Source organism: Oncorhynchus nerka, linkage group LG3 (genome assembly GCF_034236695.1).
Source record: "Oncorhynchus nerka isolate Pitt River linkage group LG3, Oner_Uvic_2.0, whole genome shotgun sequence".
Taxonomy (NCBI): Eukaryota; Metazoa; Chordata; class Actinopteri; order Salmoniformes; family Salmonidae; genus Oncorhynchus; species Oncorhynchus nerka.
Genome location: NC_088398.1, coordinates 5193119 through 5218653, shown reverse-complemented (window position 1 = coordinate 5218653; position 25535 = coordinate 5193119). Strand labels below are relative to the sequence as shown.

Genomic DNA, 25535 nt, shown 5'->3' with positions numbered 1-25535 from the left:
AGAGAGGGTGCAAAAAGAGGTGAAGAGGAGGCAGGTAGAAAGAGGTTCATGCAAAGGAGAGAATTGTGGAGAATTGTGGAGGGAAATGGAAAGGAAGGACGAAAGAGGAGGTGTTAGGATTAGGGAGTAGGATGAGTTTGGAGGAGGAGGAGTAGAGAGGAGAACAGGAGTGTAGGATTAGGGAGTAAAGGGAGGTTGGAGGAGGAGGAGTAGAGAGGAGAACATGAGAGGAGGGTTAGGGAGTAGGGAGAGGTTGGAGGAGGAGGAGGAGTAGAGTGGATAACAGGAGTGGAGGATTAGGGATTAGGGAGAGGTCGGAGGAGGAGACGAGAGGAGGACAGGAGAGAGTTAGTGTTAAGGTTAGTGTTAGCTGTGTGTGTGTGTGTGTGTGCGCGCGCTTGAGTGTGTGTGTGAGAGAGAGTGTGAGAGTGTCTGTGTGTGTGTGTGTGTGTGTGTGTGTGTGTGTGTGTGTGTGTGTGTGTGTGTGTGTGTGCGTGTCATTAGCACTAAAGGGAGGTCCTCAGGCCCTCTGTTTGCTCCTCATTCAAGGTGACTCCTCAAGGTCAATGGTCAACAATTGTGAAGGTCTGTTTTTGTCAAGCTTCAACAGTACGGCAAAATGAATGGAGGAGAAGGAGGAGAGAACTAAAGAAAGAAAGTGGGGGGGGTAGAAGAGGAGGAGCTAAACAATGACAAATAAAATAGATGTAAAATAAGTCTCAAAACAATTTAACCCTGAACTGAGAGCAAATAAAGAGAGGAGAAAAAGACAGAAGAGAAGAGGGAGAGTGGATAAAAATAAGTAAAGAGAAAGAGAGGGATGAAAGAAGGAATGAAGGAGAGAAGCAGATGTAGTTATATATAGTGGGAGAGAAAGAGAAGGAGAGAGGAAATCTTTCTCTGTCCACAACCACAGTGTGCCAGGGGAAAGAGAGGAGCGAGGGAACGAGGGAGGCAGAGACAGAGGACGAGAGGCAGAGATTGTCATTATGACAAACAGCAGGTACACTCTTCAGTTTGAAGAGGATGAGACGAGAGAAAAAGGGGTAAATGTGACACATTAGAGAGAATCGAAAGAGAAGAATAACAGACAGAAGAAGAGAGAAGGGAGAGCATGGAGATTAGAATCATTTAAATGTGGTGGAAGGATGGCCAGAATCTAAATCATGGTGGTAGGCTCAGGTGGGTTGGGGGATTCTCTTCTGCTAACCTAAAGGGGGGCCAACATGTTTGTCTTTCTCATTAATTAAAACTAGCATACCAACAAGCACAGGGGGCCCTACCCCCGCGCTGATTGGCTGATAGGGAGACTGCTTGTGTAACCATAGCGATGGACAGACAGGTAACAGATGTATGATTCATTGAGGGATTAAAAAAGCATTTAGCAGAAACGAATGCAATGAAACTACTATCATAACAATCACTATTAGTGCTCTACTATCATAACAACCACTACAACTACTGCTCTACAATCATAACAACCACTACTACTGTTCTACAATCATAACAACCACTACAACTACTGTTCTACAATCATAACAACCACTACTACTGTTCTACAATCATAACAACCACTATTACTGCTCTACTATCATAACAACCGCTCCAACTACTGCTCTACTATCATAACAACCACTACTACTACTGCTATACTGTCACAACAACCACTACAACTACTGCTCTACTAAGATGACTACAACTACTACTGTTCTACAATCATAACAACCACTACTTGTACTGCTCTACTCTCATAACAACCACTACTACTACCACTCTACTATCATAACAACCACTATTACTGCTTTACTATCATAACAACCACTACAACTACTGCTCTACTATCATAACAACCACTACTACTACTCTACTATCATAACAACCACTACAACTACTGCTCTACTATCATAACAACCACTACTACTACTCTACTATCATAACAACCACTACAACTACTGCTCTACTATCATAACAACCACTACTACTACTCTACTATCATAACAACCACTACAACTACTGCTCTACTATCATAACAACCACTACTACTGCTTTACTATCATAACAACCACTACTACTGCTCTACTATTATAACAACCACTACAACTACTGCTCTACTATCATAACAACCACTACTACTGCTTTACTATCATAACAACCACTATTACTGCTTTACTATCATAACAACCACTACAACTACTGCTCTAATATCACAACAACCACTACTACTACCACGCTACTATCATAACAACCACTACAACTACTGCTCTACTATCATAACAACCACTACAACTACTGCTCTACAATCATAACAACCACTACTACTGTTCTACAATCATAACAACCACTACAACTACTGTTCTACAATCATAACAACCACTACTACTGTTCTACAATCATAACAACCACTATTACTGCTCTACTATCATAACAACCGCTCCAACTACTGCTCTACTATCATAACAACCACTACTACTACTGCTATACTGTCACAACAACCACTACAACTACTGCTCTACTAAGATGACTACAACTACTACTGTTCTACAATCATAACAACCACTACTTGTACTGCTCTACTCTCATAACAACCACTACTACTACCACTCTACTATCATAACAACCACTATTACTGCTTTACTATCATAACAACCACTACAACTACTGCTCTACTATCATAACAACCACTACTACTACTCTACTATCATAACAACCACTACAACTACTGCTCTACTATCATAACAACCACTACTACTACTCTACTATCATAACAACCACTACAACTACTGCTCTACTATCACAACAACCACTACTACTACCACGCTACTATCATAACAACCACTACTACTACTCTACTATCATAACAACCACTACAACTACTGCTCTACTATCATAACAACCACTACTACTGCTTTACTATCATAACAACCACTACTACTGCTCTACTATTATAACAACCACTACAACTACTGCTCTACTATCATAACAACCACTACTACTGCTTTACTATCATAACAACCACTATTACTGCTTTACTATCATAACAACCACTACAACTACTGCTCTAATATCACAACAACCACTACTACTACCACGCTACTATCATAACAACCACTACAACTACTGCTCTACTATCATAACAACCACTACTACTACTGCTATACTATCATAACAACCACTACCACTACCACTCTACTATCATAACAACCACTACGACTACTGTTCTACTATCATAACAACTACTACTACTGCTATACTATCATAACAACCATTACAACTACTGCTATACTATCATAACAACCACTACTACTACCACTCTACTATCATAACAACCACTACAACTACTGCTATACTATCATAACAACCACTACCACTACCACTCTACTATCATAACAACCACTACTACTACCACTCTACTATCATAACAACCACTATTACTGCTTTACTATAATAACAACCGCTACAACTACCACTCTACTATCATAACAACCACTATTACTGCTTTACTATCATAACAACCACTACAACTACTGCTCTACTATCATAACAACCACTACTACTACTGTTCTACAATCATAACAACCACTACTACTGTTCTACAATCATAACAACCACTATTACTGCTCTACTATCATAACAACCGCTCCAACTACTGCTCTACTATCATAACAACCACTGCAACTACTGCTCTACTATCATAACAACCACTACTACTACTGCTCTACTATCATAACAACCACTACTACTGCTTTCCTATCATAACAACCACTATTACTGCTTTACTATCATAACAACCACTACAACTACTGCTCTACTATCACAACAACCACTACTACTACCACGCTACTATCATAATAACCACTACAACTACTGCTCTACTATCATAACAACCACTACTACTATTGCTATACTATCATAACAACCACTACTACTACCACTCTACTATAATAACAACCACTACTACTACCACTCTACTATCATAACAACCACTACTACTACTGCTCTACTATCATAACAACCACTACAACTACTGCTATACTATCATAACAACCACTACTACTACCACGCTACTATCATAACAACCACTACAACTACTGCTATACTATCATAACAACCACTACTACTACTGCTTTACTATCATAACAACCACTAATACTGCTTTACTATAGTAACAACCACTAGTACTACCACTCTACTATCATAACAACCACTACAACTACTGCTCTACTATCATAACAAGCACTACTACTACTGCTATACTATCATAACAACCACTACAACTACCACTCTACTATCATAACAACCACTACTACTACTGTTATACTATCATAACAACCACTACTACTACCACTCTACTATCATAACAACCACTACTACCATTCTGCTATCATAACATCCACTATTACTGCTTTACTATAATAACAACCACTACAACTACTGCTCTACTATCACAACAACCACTACTACTACCACTCTACTATCATAACAACCACTACAACTACTGCTCTACTATCACAACAACCACTACTACTACCACTCTACTATCATAACAACCACTACAACTACTGCTCTACTATCACAACAACCACTACTACTACCACTCTACTATCATAACAACCACTACTACTACTGCTCTACTATCATGACTACAACTACTTCTACTGCTCTACTATCATAACAACCACTACTACTGCTGCTCTACTCTCATAACAACCACTACTACTATTTCTCTACTATCATATCAACCACTACTACCACTGCTCTAGTATCATAACAACCACTACTACTACTGCTCTACTATCATAACAACCACTACTACTACTTCTCTACTATCATAAAAACCACTACTACTACTTCTCTACTATCATAACAACCACTACTACTACTGCTCTATTATCATAACAACCACTACTACTACTTCTCTACTATCATAACAACCACTACTACTACTGCTCTACTATCATAACAACCACTACTACTACTGCTCTATTATCATAACAACCACTACTACTACTTCTCTACTATCATAACAACCACTACTAATTTCTGCTCTATTATCATAACAACTACTACTACTACTGCTCTACTGTCTTAACCACCACCACCATTGCTCTACTATTATAACATCCACCAGTTCTGCTACAGCAGTTACTATTACCACTACTACTACTACTTATACTGGTAATTCTACTTGGTCCATGGTCCTTTCTTTGGTCATAGTACAGGCGGATGTGGTCCTGGAGTCTGCGCATGACTCACCCATCAGTCAGTTTGACAACAAAGGAGACTGGGCCACTCTCACTCAGAATGATACCTGGCAACCAATGTTCGCTGCTTGTGAATTTGCTAATGTTGTGGATGTAGACAGTGTCACTGGGTTTTAACTGTCTCTCCCTCAGGTGGTGGTCATGTCTCTCTTTTTGTTAATCCTGCTTCCGTTCCACTCGTGATGTCCGGACGCAGTAGACCCAGGTGAGCTTTTGGCTTTCTGCCCATCAACATCTCAGCTGCAGCCTGTCCTGTTGTTGTTTGTGGAGTGATGCGGTACTGGAACAAGAACCGAGAGATCTTAGTTGTGATGGTTCCCCCAGTCATCTTTTTGAGCCCCTCTTCCAGTGTGTAACGTTCGTCATTGGGAGAAAGAGAGGAGGACCAATGCGCAGCGTGGTAAGTGTTCATAGCTTTTAATGACGTACTAGAACACTGAACAAAACAATAAATAACAAACGAACAGTCCCGTAAGGTGAAAGACAAAAACACTAAACAGGAAATAAGCACCCACAACTCAAAAGGGAAACCAGGCTAACTAAGTATGGTTCTCAATCACGGACAACAATTGACAGCTGCCTCTAATTGAGAACCATACCAGGCCAAACACAGAAATCCCAAATCATAGAAAAAAGAACATAGACAACCCACCCAACTCACTCCCTGACCATACTAAAACAAAGACATAACAAAATAACTAAGGTCAGAACGTGACAGTACCCCCCCAAAGGTGCAAAAGGTGCAGACTCCGGCCGCAAAACCTGAACCTATAGGGGAGGGTCTGGGTGGGTCTGGCGCGGGACGTGGACCCCACTCCACCATAGTCTTTCTCCGCCTCTTTAACCGCCTCCGTGGCCTCTTTAGAGCGGCGACCCTCGCTGCCGACCTCGGACTGGGGATCCCAGCCACGGGTCCCGAATAGACGGGAGATTCCGGCAGCACCGGACAGATGGGAGATTCCGGCAGCACCGGACAGGCGAGAGACTCCAGCAGCTCCGGAGTGAAGGGTGATTCCGGCAGTGCCGGAGTAATGGACGGACGGCTCTGGCAGCTCCTGACTGACCGGCGGCTCTGGCAGCTCCTGACTGACCGGCGGCTCTGACAGCTCCTGACTGGCGGGCGGCTCTGGCAGCTCCTGACTGGCGGGCGGCTCTGACAGCTCCTGACTGACCGGTGGCTCTGGCAGCTCCTGACTGGCGGGCGGCTCTGGCAGCTCCTGACTGACCGGCGGCTCTGGCAGCTCCTGACTGACCGACGGCTCTGACAGCTCCTGACTGACCGGTGGCTCTGGCAGCTCCTGACTGACCGACGGCTCTGACAGCTCCTGACTGGCGGGCGGCTCTGGCAGCTCCTGACTGGCGGGCGGCTCTGGCAGCTCAGGACAGACGGGAGACTCTGACAGCACTGGGCAGGAGGAAGACTCTGGCAGCGCTGGACAGGCAGGACCACCTGTAGGGAGGAGACGGAGAGACAGCCTGGGGCGGGGAGCTGCCACCGGAGGGCTGGTGCGTGGAGGTGGCACCGGATAGACCGGACCGTGAAGGTGCACTGGAGGTCTCGAGTACCGAGCCTGCCCAACCCTACCTGGCTGAATGCACCCCATAGCCAGGTCAGTGCGGTGAGGTGGAATAGCCCGCACTGGGCTGTGCTGGTGAACCGGGGACGCCATGCGTAGGGCTGGTGCCATGTACCCCGGCTCGAGGAGACGCACTGGAGACCAGATGCGCTGAGCCGGCTTCATGGCACCTGGCTTGATGCCCACTCTAGCCCGGCCGATACGAGGCGCTGCTATGTATAGCAGGCGAGGCGCTGCCATGTATGGTCCTTCTCTCTCCACGGTAAGCATGGGGAGTTGGCTCAGGTCTCCTACCTGACTTAGCCAGATTCCCCATGTACCTCCCCAAGAAAATTTTGGGGCTACCTCTCGGGCTTCCAACCGCGCTGCCGTGCTGCCTCCTCATACCACCGCCTGACAGCTGCTTCTAATTGAGAACCATACCAGGCCAAACACAGAAATCCCAAATCATAGAAAAAATAACATAGACAACCCACCCAACTCACCAAACTAAAACAAAGAAATAACAAAAGGACTAAGGTCAGAACGTGACACAGTGTCTGCACAGCCCGCTCCGCTAAGCCGTTCGAGGCCATGTGAAACGGAGAACTGCGGACATGGCGAATCCCATTTCGCCGCATGAATTCTTAGAACAAATCACAGGTAAAGGTTGTTGCATTGTCGGACACAAGAGAGTCAAGCAGACCATGGGTTGCAATCACCTGCCGAAGCTTTTCGATGGTTGTGGTCGCTGTGATGTTGCTCATGATGGGAGCCGGTAACCACGAAGTACGCGTCTACCATGACAAGGAACATGTGGCCCATGAAAGGGCCTGGACCATGGGCGGTTAGGCCACTCCCACAGATATAGTGGCGTGGGTGGCGCCATTTTTTGGTTGATTTGGCACTCAGAACATGATTTCACTTTGCTTTCTATGTCCTCATCCATGTTAGGCCACCAGATGTAAGACCTGGCTCAACTTTTCATCCGGGAGGCACCCGGGTGAGCCTCGTAGACCTCATCCATGACTTGTGAATGGCCAGGGCGCGGAACAACCACTCTGGACCACCAGAGTATGCAGCCATCCTGCACACTCAGCTCAGTTTTGCACTTTGCATAAGGTCTCAGTCCCTCATCCTCTATGATATGAGGCCAGCCCTGCATAAGGAATCTTTTCACTTGGGCCAGAATACGATCCCGGTCTGTCCACTGTTTGATCTGTTTGGCATTCACAGGTGAGTTTGACAATTTCTCCATTAGGAAAATTGTCTCGGGAGGCACCACAGTTGTGGCGGGCATCTCTGGTAGCGAGAGACGGCTGAGCGCGTCTGCGTTTGCATTGTCCTTCCTCGCTCTGTACACTATAGTGTACTGGTAAGCTGACAGTGTGAGGGCACAGCGCTGTATCCTGCTGAAGCCATGGGAGGAATGCATCTTGATTCACTGAAAAGGCTCATCCGTGGTTGGTGTTCAGTGCATATGGTGAAATGACGATCATAGATGGTACTGATGAAAGCGTTTCACAGCAAAAACTATGGCCGTCCTTGTCTAACTGTGAATAACCCTTCTCAGCACTCGTCAGCTTGCATGATGCGAATCCAATGGGTTCCTCTGACCCGTCCTCCATCTGATGACAGAGTACTTCCCCGACGCCATAGGGCGAGGCGTCACATGACAGAATGATCTCTTGGTCTTGGTCAAAATGAACCAGCAGTTGTGCTGATTGTAGTAGTGCTTTCACTTCCTGGAAAGCTTCCTCTTGCGTAGCCCCCCACTTCCATTTACAGTCTTTGTGGAGCAGCTGATAAAGTGGAGCCAACACTGTTGACAGCTCGGAGAGGAACTTACCATAGTAGTTGACCATGCCCAGGAACGACCTGAGCTTGGACATATTCTTGGGATTTGGAGCATCCTGCCCTGACTTTGTCATCCACAGCACACAGACCCTGAGCTGTGATCTTGTGACCTAGGTATGTCACACTCTGTGCTTGGAATGTGCACTTGCTACGCTTCAGGCGTAGCCCTGCCTCAGAGAATCTCTCCAACACCTGATCCAGATGGTGGAGGTGCTGCAACCAGGATGCTGTGTTGTAACCCCTGTAACCAGGATGTCGTCCAGGTACACTGCTACATGAGGGATCCCCTCATGATCCCTTCATTGTCCTCTGGAAAATGGCTGGACTGGACGCCACTCGAAAACCAAGCAGTTGTACCTGAACATGTTGACTTTGACATACTCTTTTGCGTCCTCGTCCAGGAGGAGCTGTTGGTAGGCGTGACTCATGTCAAGCTTTGAGAACATTTTGCCTCCAGCAAGTGTCGCGAACAGGTCCTAAGCATCCAACTTAGAGGCCCTGTTGATGGTGAGTTTGGAGTCTACACATATACGCACCGTGCCATTACCCTCAGAAAGGGAATGATTGGAGCTGCCCAGCGGGAGAACTGAATGGGAGTAATGATGTTATGTTTCCTGCAGCCGCTCCAACTCATCCTCGACTCTCGATTTCATGGCGTAAGGCACTGTCCTGGACTTGAACAAGCGAGCCTCGGCCTGAGGATCCAAGAACATCTTAACTGCAGTGCCCTCTTTGAAAATCTCAGGGTACTTTTGAATGACATCCTCAGTCACTTTTGTGTGTTTAATCTCACCCCAGTTCAGTTGTATTTTGGTGATCCAGTCACGCCCTGGTAAACTAGGCCCATTCCCTTTCACCACCAGGAGCCGTGCTCTCACCTCCTGGCTGTTGTATGCAATGTCCACCTCCAGAGCCCCAGTAATGGTATGGTCTCCCCGGTGTACTTTACGCAGTCTGATCCCTGCCGGTGTGAGGGCTGAAGCCGGTGTGAGGACTGAAGATGGTGTGAGGACTGAAGACGGTGTGAGGGCTGTAGCCGGTGTGATGGCTGAAGCTGGTGTGAGGGCTGAAGCCGGTGTGAGGGCTGAAGACGGTGTGAGGACTGGAGACGGTGTGAGGGCTGAAGCTGGTGTGAGGACTGAAGACGGTGTGAGGGCTGAAGACGGTGTGAGGGCTGAATCCGGTGTGAGGGCTGAAGCCGGTGTGAGGACTGAAGACGATGTGAGGGCTGAATCCGGTGTTAGGGCTGAAGCCGGTGTGATGGCTAAAGCCGGTGTGAGGGCTGAAGCCAGTGTTAGGGCTGAAGCTGGTGTGAGGGTAGAAGCCTGTTTTGAGCCCCACATTTGTATGTAGGTCTCCTCACTAATAACAGAGGCAGAGGCCCCGTGTCAACCTCAACCCTCATTTGCTTTCCATCTACCTCCACAGTAGAATAGATAGGCTCTGCGTGCGGCTCACTCACAGTAAACATGTTGTAGGAACAATGCTCCTCCTCTATGCTATCTAGGTGATGTGCTGCTGACTGCAGCTTCCTTGCTGTGAACTTGCCCTGCCCAGTCTGCCCACCCTCAACTAGGACCCCTGCATTTTTTAACTAAATGTCCCTTTTTGTTGGAACTGTGACAGACAGTATCCTTGAACTTACAGTTGTTTGCATAATGTGTTCCCCCAAATCTGAAACATTCCACTGCTTTCCCCCTTCCCCTTAGCCCCAAACTCACAATGTTGAGAGCACACGTAATTCAGCAACAAAGTTAGCAACAGACTGACCTGTTTTCCCAAAAATGGCAGTTAAATTTGAACATCGGAAAAATCACTGAAGGCTTTGGATTGTGGTGAGTCTGAACGAGAGCAACTAGATCCACAAAAGGAATTTCTCTTGGTCTCCGTGGTGTAGCCAAATTCCTCATTAGCTTGTAGGTTTTAGCCCCACACACACTCAAGAGAATAGAGCCCTGTTTAGCCTCATCTGTAATTTCCCTAGAAAAAGTGTCCCAACCTTTCCACGTATTCTGTCCTCGTTCTCTTCCACAAACTCAGTGATAGTCCCAAAAATTGCCATTATAACGGCAACTTGTTCTTGATCCTCGTTAGCGATTTCCATTTCCTGCTGATTGTCACCGTTGACGTTGCTCTCCAGCAGAGGCTGCTCTCCGTCGCACATTAAGCTAGCTAACTACCTCCACTGTGTCTTAGCTATCTAGCACATGGTCCTGTACATGCTAATCAACTTTTATCATTGTCGCCAAAAATATGTGGTAACTTAACAAGGAATGCCCACAAGCAATTCAATATTACTTTCCTTTACTTTCAACCTAAGAAACAAAAGGTGTATAAAAGGTGTATAACCATGTAGAAACGGTAGAAATACAGAAAAGTGATACAGCCCACTCAACCTGTGGTAGAGTCACATTGGACAGGTACAACTCTGGGTGATCATCAGAGGAGAAAAGTCACGGTCAAGGCCAATGCCAATAATAACCATGAACACATGAATAGTAATCATACTAAACTGCAGGTACGTACAATATTCAATGTAATTATTTATATAGTGTCAACACTATAACACTGCTAATACTACAACTACTACTGTCCAGGGTTATAGTGCCAAGTTTATTTGAATTGCATCACTTCGGGATATGAATTGAAATTCAAGCCATGGGGTTGAAAAGTCCTCATAGTATTTATTGTCTGACTAAATTGAAATGGCAATGACCCAAACCCTGATATTCTACTGACCTCTCTACTACCTCCTATGCTGTCGTTGCTTAAATCATGCCGGCCCAGTCAGCCGTGTGATTTGACTAATGGGACTTCTGTTGAACATCATTAGCCGTTTAGCCAGACTCCACAGCTACAGCAACAGATGGACCAGGGCATATTGGAACGCAACAACAGACTGAGGTACCTGTATAAAGCTGCCTTCTCAAAGAGAAGACGAGAATCTTTAGAAAAATCACCACTTGACTTTGAGTGTCTCTTCAGTCTTGACATTCACCAATGACAAATTGATATGGATAACTGCCATATTGAAACACAATGACACAGAATAGGAAAAGCATACACACATACACACACACTCACAATAGCTCTGTCTCATCCCTGGGGCTTTCTCTCCACTTGACTGTGCTTTTCTCTCTCTCTCTCTCTCTCTCTCTCTCTAGCTCTCTCTCTCTCTCTCTCTCTCTCTCTCTCTCTCTCTCTCTCTCTCTCTCTCTCTCTCTCTCTCCTCTCCCTCTCCCTCTCCCTCTCTCCCTCACCCTCTCCCTCTCCCTCTCTCCCTCTCTCTCTCTCTCCCTCCCTCTCTCTCTCTCTCTCTCCCTCTTTCTCTCTCTCTCTCTCTCTCTAGCTCTCTCTCTCTCCCTCCCTCTCCTCTCTCCCTCACCCTCTCCCTCTCCCTCTCTCCCTCTCTCTCTCCCTCCATCTCTCCCTCCATCTCTCCCTCCCCCTCTCTCTCTCCCTCTCCCTCTCCCTCTAGCTGTAGACTGTTTCTTTTGATGGCAGCCTTTTCTCTTCGCACCACCAGCCTGCCAAATCTGGCAGGTGTGTCAAATCCACACAGTACATCTGACCTACTTGGCAGGTGAGGTCAGGTAGAACTGGCGCTGCCACCACACAGCTGGCATGTTCCAGCAAGGTGGTTTTAGGGAAAACATGGGCAGTAGGGGGTAGGGGCAATTCTGTCAAACGGCCACCCATGACATCCTGCCAGACATGTCCACAGACGTGTGGGTACATGGTAGCTGCCTGGGCGGCAAAGTATATATAATCCCATTTCTATCAAGCCCTAGACAAAACAACCAACTGCTTCTCAAATCATATACAAACTACTGCTTGTATCAAACCCTATGCAAACTACTTTAGATCTCAAAAGGAGAAAGGAAACCTTTGTGCACTGCAGAGGTGCTGGTTGTGGAGAGATCAATAAGATCTCAGAGTCACACATTGTGCAACCATTATCCAGAGAAAATGGTGATAGATGCTATAGATCTCACATGAGGCAGTGTGTAACGACACAACTATTACAGTTCATCAAATCATCGGTCAGTATCTCTCCTCCTGAATGCAGTTATGACAAGACATAACTACATGATATAATATAAACTGACATAAGAGGAATAACGGAATAATGGAATAGAAGAGGATGTCAGAATGGATGTTGAGAAGCGGCCCTTAAGGAAACGTGAATGTGAGAAACATCTCCTATCCTCTAGGAATGAATCCTCTTCTTTAGTAATCCCCACATACAGTATAATACCTTCCTATTACCAGATCCATCCTCACTTAACAGCTCCTGTTACTAGAGCCCTCCACCATACTGCACCATTGTTCAGCCTGGAGTACACAGACGTAAGAGCAAGGGCATGCTAAACGCCACAAAAATCATGAATAAAATACAAATACAACCTGTGAGTGCACATCTGAACGCTCCGTTTCCCATGCATAAAGTGTTTCCCACGTGTTCTGGATGTTTAACTCTCACCCAGGATCTTGTTTCATAGACTTGGCATTATCAGTGTGTAGGCAGCTAAAGGGCTTTGTCCGCCAACGCCACGAGCAAAGACGATTAAACAACGAGTCAAGCCAAACAAGGAGCATCCTATTGAGACAATACAGTGTGTGTGTGTGTGTGTGTGTGTGTGTGTGTGTGTGTGTGTGTGTGTGTGTGTGTGTGTGTGTGTGTGTGTGTGTGTGTGTGTGTGTGTGTGTGTGTGTGTGTGTGTGTGTGTGTGTGTGTGTGTGTGTAGACTGTAAAAATGACAATTAAGCATTACTGTTTTGACAGCCTCTGCTAAAAACAGCCTTTCTCACTATTACAGGCTAAATCTCTTTCTCTCTAATCCCCGACTTGGAAATGGACAATGGACAAACATAGTGCTATAATAACACCCTATCAGAATTCAATTATTGAATTATCTGGCTCACTGTCATCTCTATTTCTACTGAAATGTCTATACGTGTCTCTACTATTCCTTGAGGTTTAGTCAGTCTGTCTGTTTCATCCATTATTTCTTGCAGTCCATTTCTGTCCTTCTCTCCCTCTGTCTCTTTGTGCCTCTCTGTCTCTCTCTCTGGTCCGCAGCTTATCTGTAATGACTATAAAACTGTCACAAGTTGTGATGATCCCTCCAAACAACACTGACACACACAAACTAAATATTTCCTTTCATCAGATGGAAGACAGAGAAAAAGGAGAGAGTAGGAAGAGAGGAAGGTATATAAAAAGAGATTCTCAAGAATAGTAAAGTGCTGCTACTAATGCCTGAACAGGCCTCATCCCCTGTTCAACATCATTCCTCATTCCTCAGGCCTTATCCCCTGTTCAACATCCCTCATTCCTCAGGCCTTATCCCCTGTTCAACATCCCTCATTCCTCATTCCTCAGGCCTTATCCCCTGTTCAACATCCCTCATTCCTCAGGCCTTATCCCCTGTTCAACATCCCTCATTCCTCATTCCTCAGGCCTTATCCCCTGTTCAACATCCTTCATTCCTCAGGCCTCATCCCCTGTTCAACATTCCTCAGGCCTTATCCCCTGTTCAACATCCCTCATTCCTCAGGCCTCATCCCCTGTTCAAGATCCCTCTTTCATCAGGCCTCATCCCCTGTTCAAGATCCCTCATTCTTCAGGCCTCATCCCCTGTTCAAGATCCCTCATTCATCAGGCCTCATCCCCTGTTCAACATCCCTCATTCATCAGGCCTCATCCCCTGTTCAAGATCCCTCATTCCTCAGGCCTCGTCCCCTGTTCAAGATCCCTCTTTCATCAGGCCTCATTCCCTGTTCAAGATCCCTCATTCCTCAGGCCTCATCCCCTGTTCAAGATCCCTCATTCCTCGTTCCTCAGGCCTCATTCCCTGTTCAAGATCCCTCATTCCTCATTCCTCAGGCCTCATTCCCTGTTCAAGATCCCTCATTCCTCATTCCTCAGGCCTCATTCCCTGTTCAAGATCCCTCATTCCTCATTCCCCAGGCCTCATTCCCTGTTCAAGATCCTTCATTCCTCAGGCCTCATTCCCTGTTCAATATCCCTCATTCCTCAGACCTCAATCCCTGTTCAAGATCCCTCATTCCTCATTCCTCAGGCCTCATTCCCTGTTCAAGATCCCTCATTCCTCATTCCTCAGGCCTCATTCCCTGTTCAAGATCCCTCATTCCTCATTCCCCAGGCCTCATTCCCTGTTCAAGATCCTTCATTCCTCAGGCCTCATTCCCTGTTCAATATCCCTCATTCCTCAGACCTCAATCCCTGTTCAAGATCCCTCATTCCTCATTCCTCAGGCCTCATCCCCTGTTCATGGTCCCTCACTCCTCAGGCCTCATCCCCAGTTCATCTCAGCATAGCATTTGCCCCCGTTACCATCATGACCCAACAAATCATCACCATCTCAGTACCCCACCATATTCCCTCAGCCAGTCCCAATTCATTCCCTCCCCCTTCCCCTTGGCCCTAACCCTCCAGTATTTGCAGATCTGTAAGGTGGAAGCAATATGGTGGAAGCTCTAACACAGAACTGCTGATACCTATCCAGACCTTACAGATCTGCAAACATCAAATGGTTAGGACCAAGGGGTAGGTGTAGGGAGCGTCTTGCCTTACCCTTTGCCCTTTGACCTCCATCTTCCCCTTTCTCCTCCCCTCCTCCCCTGTCCTCACCGTCTCTCTTCCTCCTCCCGTCCTCCCTTATCCTCCCCATCTCACGCCCTCCTTCCTCCCCCCCTCCTCCCCTGTCCTCACCGTCTCTCTTCCTCCTCCCGTCCTCCCTTATCCTCCCCATCTCACGCCCTCCTTCCTCCTCCCCTCCTCCCCTCCTCCCCTGTCCTCACCGTCTCTCATCCTCCTCCCGTCCTCCCTTATCCTCCCCATCTCACGCCCTCCTTCCTCCTCCCCTCCTTCACTGTCCTCACCGTCTCCCTCCCTCCTTCCTCCTCTCGTCCTTCCTTGTCCTCGCCGTTTCCCTCCCTCCTTCCTCCTCCCTCCCTCCCTCCCTCCCTTGTCCTTGACGTTTCCCTCCCTCCTTTCTCCTCCCATCCTCCCTTGTCCTCACCATCTCCCTCCCTCCTTCCTCCTCCCCTCCTCCCCTGTCCTCACCGTCTCCCACCAGCTGCAGCAGGGCCAGGTCGAGGGGGCGTTTCCAGCGGGAGTTCTTGTGCAGGGCGATACCGTAGCCTGTGGTGGCAAATACCTTCCCAGAGCCTATGGTCATCACCTTTGACAAGCAAACATCAATCAATCAATCAAGCAACTACTCACTCACTCCCTCACTCACCCAACCAATCAACCAAGCAATACATCACATTTTGTATTGCTATTTTCACAAATGCAATTTTCACAAAGTGACAGCAATCCGCTATCTAGCTGACAATAAAACACAATAAAGGAGTAAATAGATTGAATACATCAAGTCAAACTTGTCTGGTCATCACCTTACAACCCTCGTCTTTCCTGGCCATGTAGTTCAACACAGCTGCATCGTAGATAAAGGCATCCAACTTCCTGTAAAGAGAGCGGGGGAGTTAAAGAGTTAATAGAACAGGGGGATGGAGTAGAGAAAGAGAAAGGCAAGAGTTGAGAGAGTGAGAGAGAACTGAAGTTAGAACGAGAGAGAGGGAGGAGAGAGAAAGGGAGAAAGTGCTAAAGAAAGTGAAAAGTAAAGAGAGTGAAAGAGAGAGGGGATGGAAGGTGGAGAGAGAAGGATTTATACAGTACTGTGGGAAAAGAGATGGGAGGTGGAGAGAAGGATTTATACAGTACTGTGAGAAAAGAGATGGGAGGAGAGAGAGAAGGATTTATACAGTACTGTGAGAAAAGAGATGGGAGGAGAGAGAGAAGGATTTATACAGTACTGTGAGAAAAGAGATGGGAGGAGAGAGAGAAGGATTTATACAGTACTGTGAGAATATAGATGGGAGGTGGAGAGAGAAGGATTTATACAGTACTGTGAGAAAAGAGATGGGAGGAGAGAGAGAAGGATTTATACAGTACTGTGAGAAAAGAGATGGGAGGTGGAGAGAGAGAAGGATTTATACAGTACTGTGAGAAAAGAGATGGGAGGAGAGAGAGAAGGATTTATACAGTACTGTGAGAAAAGAGATGGGAGGAGAGAGAGAAGGATTTATACAGTACTGTAAAAAAAGAGATGGGAGGAGAGAGATAATTATTTATACAGTACTGTGAGAAAAGAGATGGGAGGAGAGAGAGAGAAGGATTTATACAGTACTGTAAAAAAAGAGATGGGAGGAGAGAGATAATTATTTATACAGTACTGTGAGAAAAGAGATGGGAGGAGAGAGAGAGAAGGATTTATACAGTACTGTGAGAAAAGAGATGGGAGGAGAGAGAGAAGGATTTATACAGTACTGTGAGAAAAGAGATGGGAGGAGAGAGAGAGAAGGATTTATACAGTACTGTGAGAAAAGAGATGGGAGGAGAGAGAGAGAAGGATTTATACAGTACTGTGAGAAAAGAGATGGGAGGAGAGAGAGAAGGATTTATACAGTACTGTGAGAAAAGAGATGGGAGGAGAGAGAGAGAAGGATTTATACAGTACTGTGAGAAAAGAGATGGGAGGAGAGAGAGAGAAGGATTTATACAGTACTGTGAGAAAAGAGATGGGAGGAGAGAGAGAAGGATTTATACAGTACTGTGAGAAAAGAGATGGGAGGAGAGAGAGAGAAGGATTTATACAGTACTGTGAGAAAAGAGATGGGAGGAGAGAGAGAGAAGGATTTATACAGTACTGTGAGAAAAGAGATGGGAGGAGAGAGAGAAGGATTTATACAGTACTGTGAGAAAAGAGATGGGAGGAGAGAGAGAAGGATTTATACAGTACTGTGAGAAAAGAGATGGGAGGAGAGAGAGAGAAGGATTTATACAGTACTGTGAGAAAAGAGATGGGAGGAGAGAGAGAAGGATTTATACAGTACTGTGAGAAAAGAGATGGGAGAGAGAGAAGGATTTATACAGTACTGTGAGAAAAGAGATGGGAGGAGAGAGAGAGAAGGATTTACAGTACTGTGAGAAAAGAGATGGGAGGAGAGAGAGAGAAGGATTTATACAGTACTGTGAGAAAAGAGATGGGAGGAGAGAGAGAGAAGGATTTATACAGTACTGTGAGAAAAGAGATGGGAGGAGAGAGAGAGAAGGATTTATACAGTACTGTGAGAAAAGAGATGGGAGGAGAGAGAGAGAAGGATTTATACAGTACTGTAAAAAAAGAGATGGGAGGAGAGAGAGAATTATTTATACAGTACTGTGAGAAAAGAGATGGGAGGAGAGAGAGAATTATTTATACAGTACTGTGAGAAAAGAGATGGGAGGAGAGAGAGAAGGATTTATACAGTACTGTAAAAAAAGAGATGGGAGGAGAGAGAGAATTATTTATACAGTACTGTGAGAAAAGAGATGGGAGGAGAGAGAGAAGGATTTATACAGGACTGTGAGAAAAGAGATGGGAGGAGAGAGAGAGAAGGATTTATACAGTACTGTGAGAAAAGAGATGGGAGGTGAGAGAAGGATTTATACAGTACTGTGAGAAAAGAGATGGGAGGAGAGAGAGAGAAGGATTTATACAGTACTGTGAGAAAAGAGATGGGAGGAGAGAGAGAGAAGGATTTATACAGTACTGTGAGAAAAGAGATGGGAGGAGAGAGAGAGAAGGATTTATACAGTACTGTGAGAAAAGAGATGGGAGGTGAGAGAAGGATTTATAGAGTACTGTGAGAAAAGAGATGGGAGGTGAGAGAAGGATTTATACAGTACTGTGAGAAAAGAGATGGGAGGAGAGAGAGAAGGATTTATACAGTACTGTGAGAAAAGAGATGGGAGGAGAGAGAAGGATTTATACTGTACTGTCAGAAAAGAGATGGGAGGAGAGAGAGAAGGATTTATACAGTACTGTAAAAAAAGAGATGGGAGGAGAGAGAGAATTATTTATACAGTACTGTGAGAAAAGAGATGGGAGGAGAGAGAGAAGGATTTATACAGTACTGTGAGAAAAGAGATGGGAGGAGAGAGAGAAGGATTTATACAGTACTGTGAGAAAAGAGATGGGAGGAGAGAGAGAAGGATTTATACAGTACTGTGAGAAAAGAGATGGGAGGAGAGAGAGAAGGATTTATACAGTACTGTAAAAAAAGAGATGGGAGGAGAGAGAGAATTATTTATACAGTACTGTGAGAAAAGAGATGGGAGGAGAGAGAGAAAGATTTATACAGTACTGTGAGAAAAGAGATGGGAGGAGAGAGAGAGAAGGATTTATACAGTACTGTGAGAAAAGAGATGGGAGGAGAGAGAGAAGGATTTATACAGTACTGTGAGAAAAGAGATGGGAGGAGAGAGAGAGAAGGATTTATACAGTACTGTGAGAAAAGAGATGGGAGGAGAGAGAGAGAAGGATTTATACAGTACTGTGAGAAAAGAGATGGGAGGAGAGAGAAGGATTTATACAGTACTGTGAGAAAAGAGATGGGAGGAGAGAGAAGGATTTATACTGTACTGTCAGAAAAGAGATGGGAGGAGAGAGAGAAGGATTTATACAGTACTGTAAAAAAAGAGATGGGAGGAGAGAGAGAATTATTTATACAGTACTGTGAGAAAAGAGATGGGAGGAGAGAGAGAAGGATTTATACAGTACTGTGAGAAAAGAGATGGGAGGAGAGAGAGAAGGATTTATACAGTACTGTGAGAAAAGAGATGGGAGGAGAGAGAGAGAGAAGGATTTATACAGTACTGTGAGAAAAGAGATGGGAGGTGAGAGAAGGATTTATACAGTACTGTAAAAAAAGAGATGGGAGGAGAGAGAGAATTATTTATACAGTACTGTGAGAAAAGAGATGGGAGGAGAGAGAGAAAGATTTATACAGTACTGTGAGAAAAGAGATGGGAGGAGAGAGAGAGAAGGATTTATACAGTACTGTGAGAAAAGAGATGGGAGGTGGAGAGAGAGAAGGATTTATACAGTACTGTGAGAAAAGAGATGGGAGGAGAGAGAGAGAAGGATTTATACAGTACTGTGAGAAAAGAGATGGGAGGAGAGAGAGAGAAGGATTTATACAGTACTGTGAGAAAAGAGATGGGAGGAGAGAGAGAAGGATTTATACAGTACTGTGAGAAAAGAGATGGGAGGAGAGAGAGAAGGATTTATACAGTACTGTGAGAAAAGAGATGGGAGGTGAAAGAGAAGGATTTATACAGTACTGTGAGAAAAGAGATGGGAGGTGGAGAGAGAGAAGGATTTATACAGTACTGTGAGAAAAGAGATGGGAGGAGAGAGAGAAGGAGTTATACAGTACTGTGAGAAAAGAGATGGGAGGAGAGAGAAGGATTTATACAGTACTGTGAGAAAAGAGATGGGAGGAGAGAGAGAGAGAAGGATTTATACAGTACTGTGAGAAAAGAGATGGGAGGAGAGAGAGAAGGATTTATACAGTACTGTGAGAAAAGAGATGGGAGGAGAGAGAGAAGGATTTATACAGTACTGTGAGAAAAGAGATGGGAGGAGAGAGAGAAGGATTTATACAGTACTGTGAGAAAGGAGATGGGAGGAGAGAGAGAAGGATTTATACAGTACTGTGAGAAAAGAGATGGGAGGAGAGAGAGAATGATTTATACAGTACTGTAAAAAAAGAGATGGGAGGAGAGAGAGAATTATTTATACAGTACTGTGAGAAAAGAGATGGGAGGAGAGAGAGAATGATTTATACAGTACTGTAAAAAAAGAGATGGGAGGAGAGAGAGAAAGATTTAAACAGTACTGTGAGAAAAGAGATGGGAGGAGAGAGAGAGAAGGATTTATACAGTACTGTGAGAAAAGAGATGGGAGGAGAGAGAGAGAAGGATTTATACAGTACTGTGAGAAAAGAGATGGGAGGAGAGAGAGAAGGATTTATACAGTACTGTGGGAGGAGAAAAGAGATGGGAGGAGAGAGAGAAGGATTTATACAGTACTGTGAGAAAAGAGATGGGAGGAGAGAGAGAGGATTTATACAGTACTGTGAGAAAAGAGAGAGAGAGAAGGATTTATACAGTACTGTGAGAAAAGAGATGGGAGGAGAGAGAGAAGGATTTATACAGTACTGTGAGAAAAGAGATGGGAGAGAGAGAGAAGGATTTATACAGTACTGTGAGAAAAGAGATGGGAGGAGAGAGAGAGAAGGATTTATACAGTACTGTGAGAAAAGAGATGGGAGAAAAGAGAGAGAGAGAAGGATTTATACAGTACTGTGAGAAAAGAGATGGGAGGGAGAGAGAGAAGGATTTATACAGTACTGTGAGAAAAGAGATGGGAGGAGAGAGAGAGAAGGATTTATACAGTACTGTGAGAAAAGAGATGGGAGGAGAGAGAGAAGGATTTATACAGTACTGTGAGAAAAGAGATGGGAGAGAGAGAGAAGGATTTATACAGTACTGTGAGAAAAGAGATGGGAGGAGAGAGAGAAGGATTTATACAGTACTGTGAGAAAAAGAGATGGGAGGAGAGAGAGAAGGATTTATACAGTACTGTGAGAAAAGAGATGGGAGGAGAGAGAGAAGGATTTATACAGTACTGTGAGAAAAGAGATGGGAGGAGAGAGAGAAGGATTTATACAGTACTGTGAGAAAAGAGATGGGAGGGAGAGAGAGAAGGATTTATACAGTACTGTGAGAAAAGAGATGGGAGAGAGAGAGAAGGATTTATACAGTACTGTGAGAAAAGAGATGGGAGGAGAGAGAGAAGGATTTATACAGTACTGTGAGAAAAGAGATGGGAGGAGAGAGAGAAGGATTTATACAGTACTGTGAGAAAAGAGATGGGAGGAGAGAGAGAAGGATTTATACAGTACTGTGAGAAAAGAGATGGGAGGAGAGAGAGAAGGATTTATACAGTACTGTGAGAAAAGAGATGGGAGGAGAGAGAGAAGGATTTATACAGTACTGTGAGAAAAGAGATGGGAGGAGAGAGAGAAGGATTTATACAGTACTGTGAGAAAAGAGATGGGAGGAGAGAGAGAAGGATTTATACAGTACTGTGAGAAAAGAGATGGGAGGAGAGAGAGAAGGATTTATACAGTACTGTGAGAAAAGAGATGGGAGGAGAGAGAGAAGGATTTATACAGTACTGTGAGAAAAGAGATGGGAGAGAGAGAGAAGGATTTATACAGTACTGTGAGAAAAGAGATGGGAGGAGAGAGAGAAGGATTTATACAGTACTGTGAGAAAAGAGATGGGAGGTGAGAGAGAAGGATTTATACAGTACTGTGAGAAAAGAGATGGGAGGAGAGAGAGAGAAGGATGTATACAGTACTGTGAGAAAGAGATGGGATGTGAGAGAGAAGGATTTATACAGTACTGTGAGAAAAGAGATGGGAGGAGAGAGAGAGAAGGATTTATACAGTACTGTGAGAAAAGAGATGGGGGAGAGAGAAGGATTTATACAGTACTGTGAGAAAAGAGATGGGAGGAGAGAGAGAATGATTTATACAGTACTGTGAGAAAAGAGATGGGAGGAGAGAGAAGGATTTATACAGTACTGTGAGAAAAGAGATGGGAGGTGAGAGAGAAGGATTTATACAGTACTGTGAGAAAAGAGATGGGAGGAGAGAGAGAAGGATTTATACAGTACTGTGAGAAAAGAGATGGGAGGAGAGAGAGAAGGATTTATACAGTACTGTGAGAAAAGAGATGGGAGAGAGAGAGAAGGATTTATACAGTACTGTGAGAAAAGAGATGGGAGGAGAGAGAGAAGGATTTATACAGTACTGTGAGAAAAGAGATGGGAGGGAGAGAGAGAAGGATTTATACAGTACTGTGAGAAAAGAGATGGGGGAGAGAGAGAAGGATTTATACAGTACTGTGAGAAAAGAGATGGGAGAGAGAGAGATTTATACAGTACTGTGAGAAAAGAGATGGGAGGGAGAGAGAGAAGGATTTATACAGTACTGTGAGAAAAGAGATGGGAGGAGAGAGAGAAGGATTTATACAGTACTGTGAGAAAAGAGATGGGAGGAGAGAGAGAAGGATTTATACAGTACTGTGAGAAAAAGAGATGGAGGAGAGAGAGAAGGATTTATACAGTACTGTGAGAAAAGAGATGGGAGGAGAGAGAGAAGGATTTATACAGTACTGTGAGAAAAGAGATGGGAGAGAGAGAGAAGGATTTATACAGTACTGTGAGAAAAGAGATGGGAGGAGAGAGAGAAGGATTTATACAGTACTGTGAGAAAAGAGATGGGAGGAGAGAGAGGATTTATACAGTACTGTGAGAAAAGAGATGGGAGGAGAGAGAGAAGAATTTATACAGTACTGTGAGAAAAGAGATGATTTATACAGTACTGTGAGAAAAGAGATGGGAGGAGAGAGAGAAGGATTTATACAGTACTGTGAGAAAAGAGATGGGAGGAGAGAGAGAAGGATTTATACAGTACTGTGAGAAAAGAGATGGGAGGAGAGAGAGAAGGATTTATACAGTACTGTGAGAAAAGAGATGGGAGGAGAGAGAGAAGGATTTATACAGTACTGTGAGAAAAGAGATGGGAGGAGAGAGAGAAGGATTTATACAGTACTGTGAGAAAAGAGATGGGAGGAGAGAGAGAGAAGGATTTATACAGTACTGTGAGAAAAGAGATGGGAGGAGAGAGAGAAGGATTTATACAGTACTGTGAGAAAAGAGATGGGAGGAGAGAGAGAAGGATTTATACAGTACTGTGAGAAAAGAGATGGGAGGAGAGAGAGAGAAGGATTTATACAGTACTGTGAGAAAAGAGATGGGAGGAGAGAGAGAGAAGGATTTATACAGTACTGTGAGAAAAGAGATGGGAGGAGAGAGAGAAGGATTTATACAGTACTGTGAGAAAAGAGATGGGAGGAGAGAGAGAAGGATTTATACAGTACTGTGAAAAAAGAGATGGGAGAGAAAAGAGATGGGAGGAGAGAGAGAAGGATTTATACAGTACTGTGAGAAAAGAGATGGGAGGAGAGAGAGAAGGATTTATACAGTACTGTGAGAAAAGAGATGGGAGGAGAGAGAGAAGGATTTATACAGTACTGTGAGAAAAGAGATGGGAGGAGAGAGAGAAGTATTTATACAGTACTGTGAGAAAAGAGATGGGAGGAGAGAGAAGGATTTTTCCAGTACTGTGAGAAAAGAGATGGGAGGAGAGAGAAGGATTTATACAGTACTGTGAGAAAAGAGATGGGAGGAGAGAGAGAAGGATTTATACAGTACTGTGAGAAAAGAGATGGGAGGAGAGAGAGAAGGATTTATACAGTACTGTGAGAAAAGAGATGGGAGGAGAGAGAGAAGGATTTATACAGTACTGTAAAAAAAGAGATGGGAGGAGAGAGAGAATTATTTATACAGTACTGTGAGAAAAGAGATGGGAGGAGAGAGAGAGAAGGATTTATACAGTACTGTGAGAAAAGAGATGGGAGGAGAGAGAGAAGGATTTATACAGTACTGTGAGAAAAGAGATGGGAGGAGAGAGAGAAGGATTTATACAGTACTGTGAGAAAAGAGATGGGAGGAGAGAGAGAAGGATTTATACAGTACTGTGAGAAAAGAGATGGGAGGAGAGAGAGAGAAGGATTTATACAGTACTGTGAGAAAAGAGATGGGAGGAGGAGAGAGAGAAGGATTTATACAGTACTGTGAGAAAAGAGATGGGAGAGAGAGAGAAGGATTTATACAGTACTGTGAGAAAAGAGATGGGAGGAGAGAGAGAAGGATTTATACAGTACTGTGAGAAAAGAGATGGGGGAGGAGAGAGAGAAGGATTTATACAGTACTGTGAGAAAAGAGATGGGAGAGAGAGAGAGAAGGATTTATACAGTACTGTGAGAAAAGAGATGGGAGGAGAGAGAGAAGGATTTATACAGTACTGTGAGAAAAGAGATGGGAGGAGAGAGAGAAGGATTTATACAGTACTGTGAGAAAAGAGATGGGAGGTGGAGAGAGAGAGAGAAGGATTTATACAGTACTGTGAGAAAAGAGATGGGAGGAGAGAGAGAAGGATTTATACAGTACTGTGAGAAAAGAGATGGGAGGAGAGTGAAAGATTTATACAGTACTGTGAGAAAAGAGATGGGAGGAGAGAGAGAGAAGGATTTATACAGTACTGTGAGAAAAGAGATGGGAGGAGAGAGAGAAGGATTTATACAGTACTGTGAGAAAAGAGATGGGAGGAGAGAGAGAAGGATTTATACAGTACTGTGAGAAAAGAGATGGGAGGAGAGAGAGAAGGATTTATACAGTACTGTGAGAAAAGAGATGGGAGGAGAGAGAGAATGATTTATACAGTACTGTGAGAAAAGAGATGGGAGGAGAGAGAGAAGGATTTATACAGTACTGTGAGAAAAGAGATGGGAGGAGAGAGAGAAGGATTTATACAGTACTGTGAGAAAAGAGATGGGAGGAGAGAGAGAAGGATTTATACAGTACTGTGAGAAAAGAGATGGGATGAGGAGAGATTTATACAGTACTGTGAGAAAAGAGATGGGAGGAGAGATTTATACAGTACTGAGAGAGAAGGATTTATACAGTACTGTGAGAAAAGAGATGGGAGGAGAGAGAGAAGGATTTATACAGTACTGTGAGAAAAGAGATGGGAGGGAGAGAGAGAGAAGGATTTATACAGTACTGTGAGAAAAGAGATGGGAGAGAGAGAGAGAAGGATTTATACAGTACTGTGAGAAAAGAGATGGGAGGAGAGAGAGAAGGATTTATACAGTACTGTGAGAAAAGAGATGGGAGGAGAGAGAGAGAAGGATTTATACAGTACTGTGAGAAAAGAGATGGGGAGAGAGAGAGAAGGATTTATACAGTACTGAGAAAAGAGATGGGAGGAGAAGAGAAGGATTTATACAGTACTGTGAGAAAAGAGA

General features: G+C 44.5%; 1 protein-coding gene across 1 annotated transcript in view; it reads right to left on the bottom strand.

Annotated features, from left to right (window-relative positions):
- LOC115117877 (glutamate receptor ionotropic, NMDA 2D-like) overlaps positions 1-25535 on the bottom strand; it is a 228546-nt gene that overhangs the window by 10653 nt on the left and 192358 nt on the right. The window contains exons 12-13 of the mRNA XM_065006515.1: positions 16103-16172; positions 15768-15885 (exon numbers count right to left, since the gene is read on the bottom strand). Coding sequence (XP_064862587.1) covers positions 15768-15885; positions 16103-16172 — 188 coding nt within the window. The remainder of the gene's footprint in view (positions 1-15767; positions 15886-16102; positions 16173-25535) is intronic.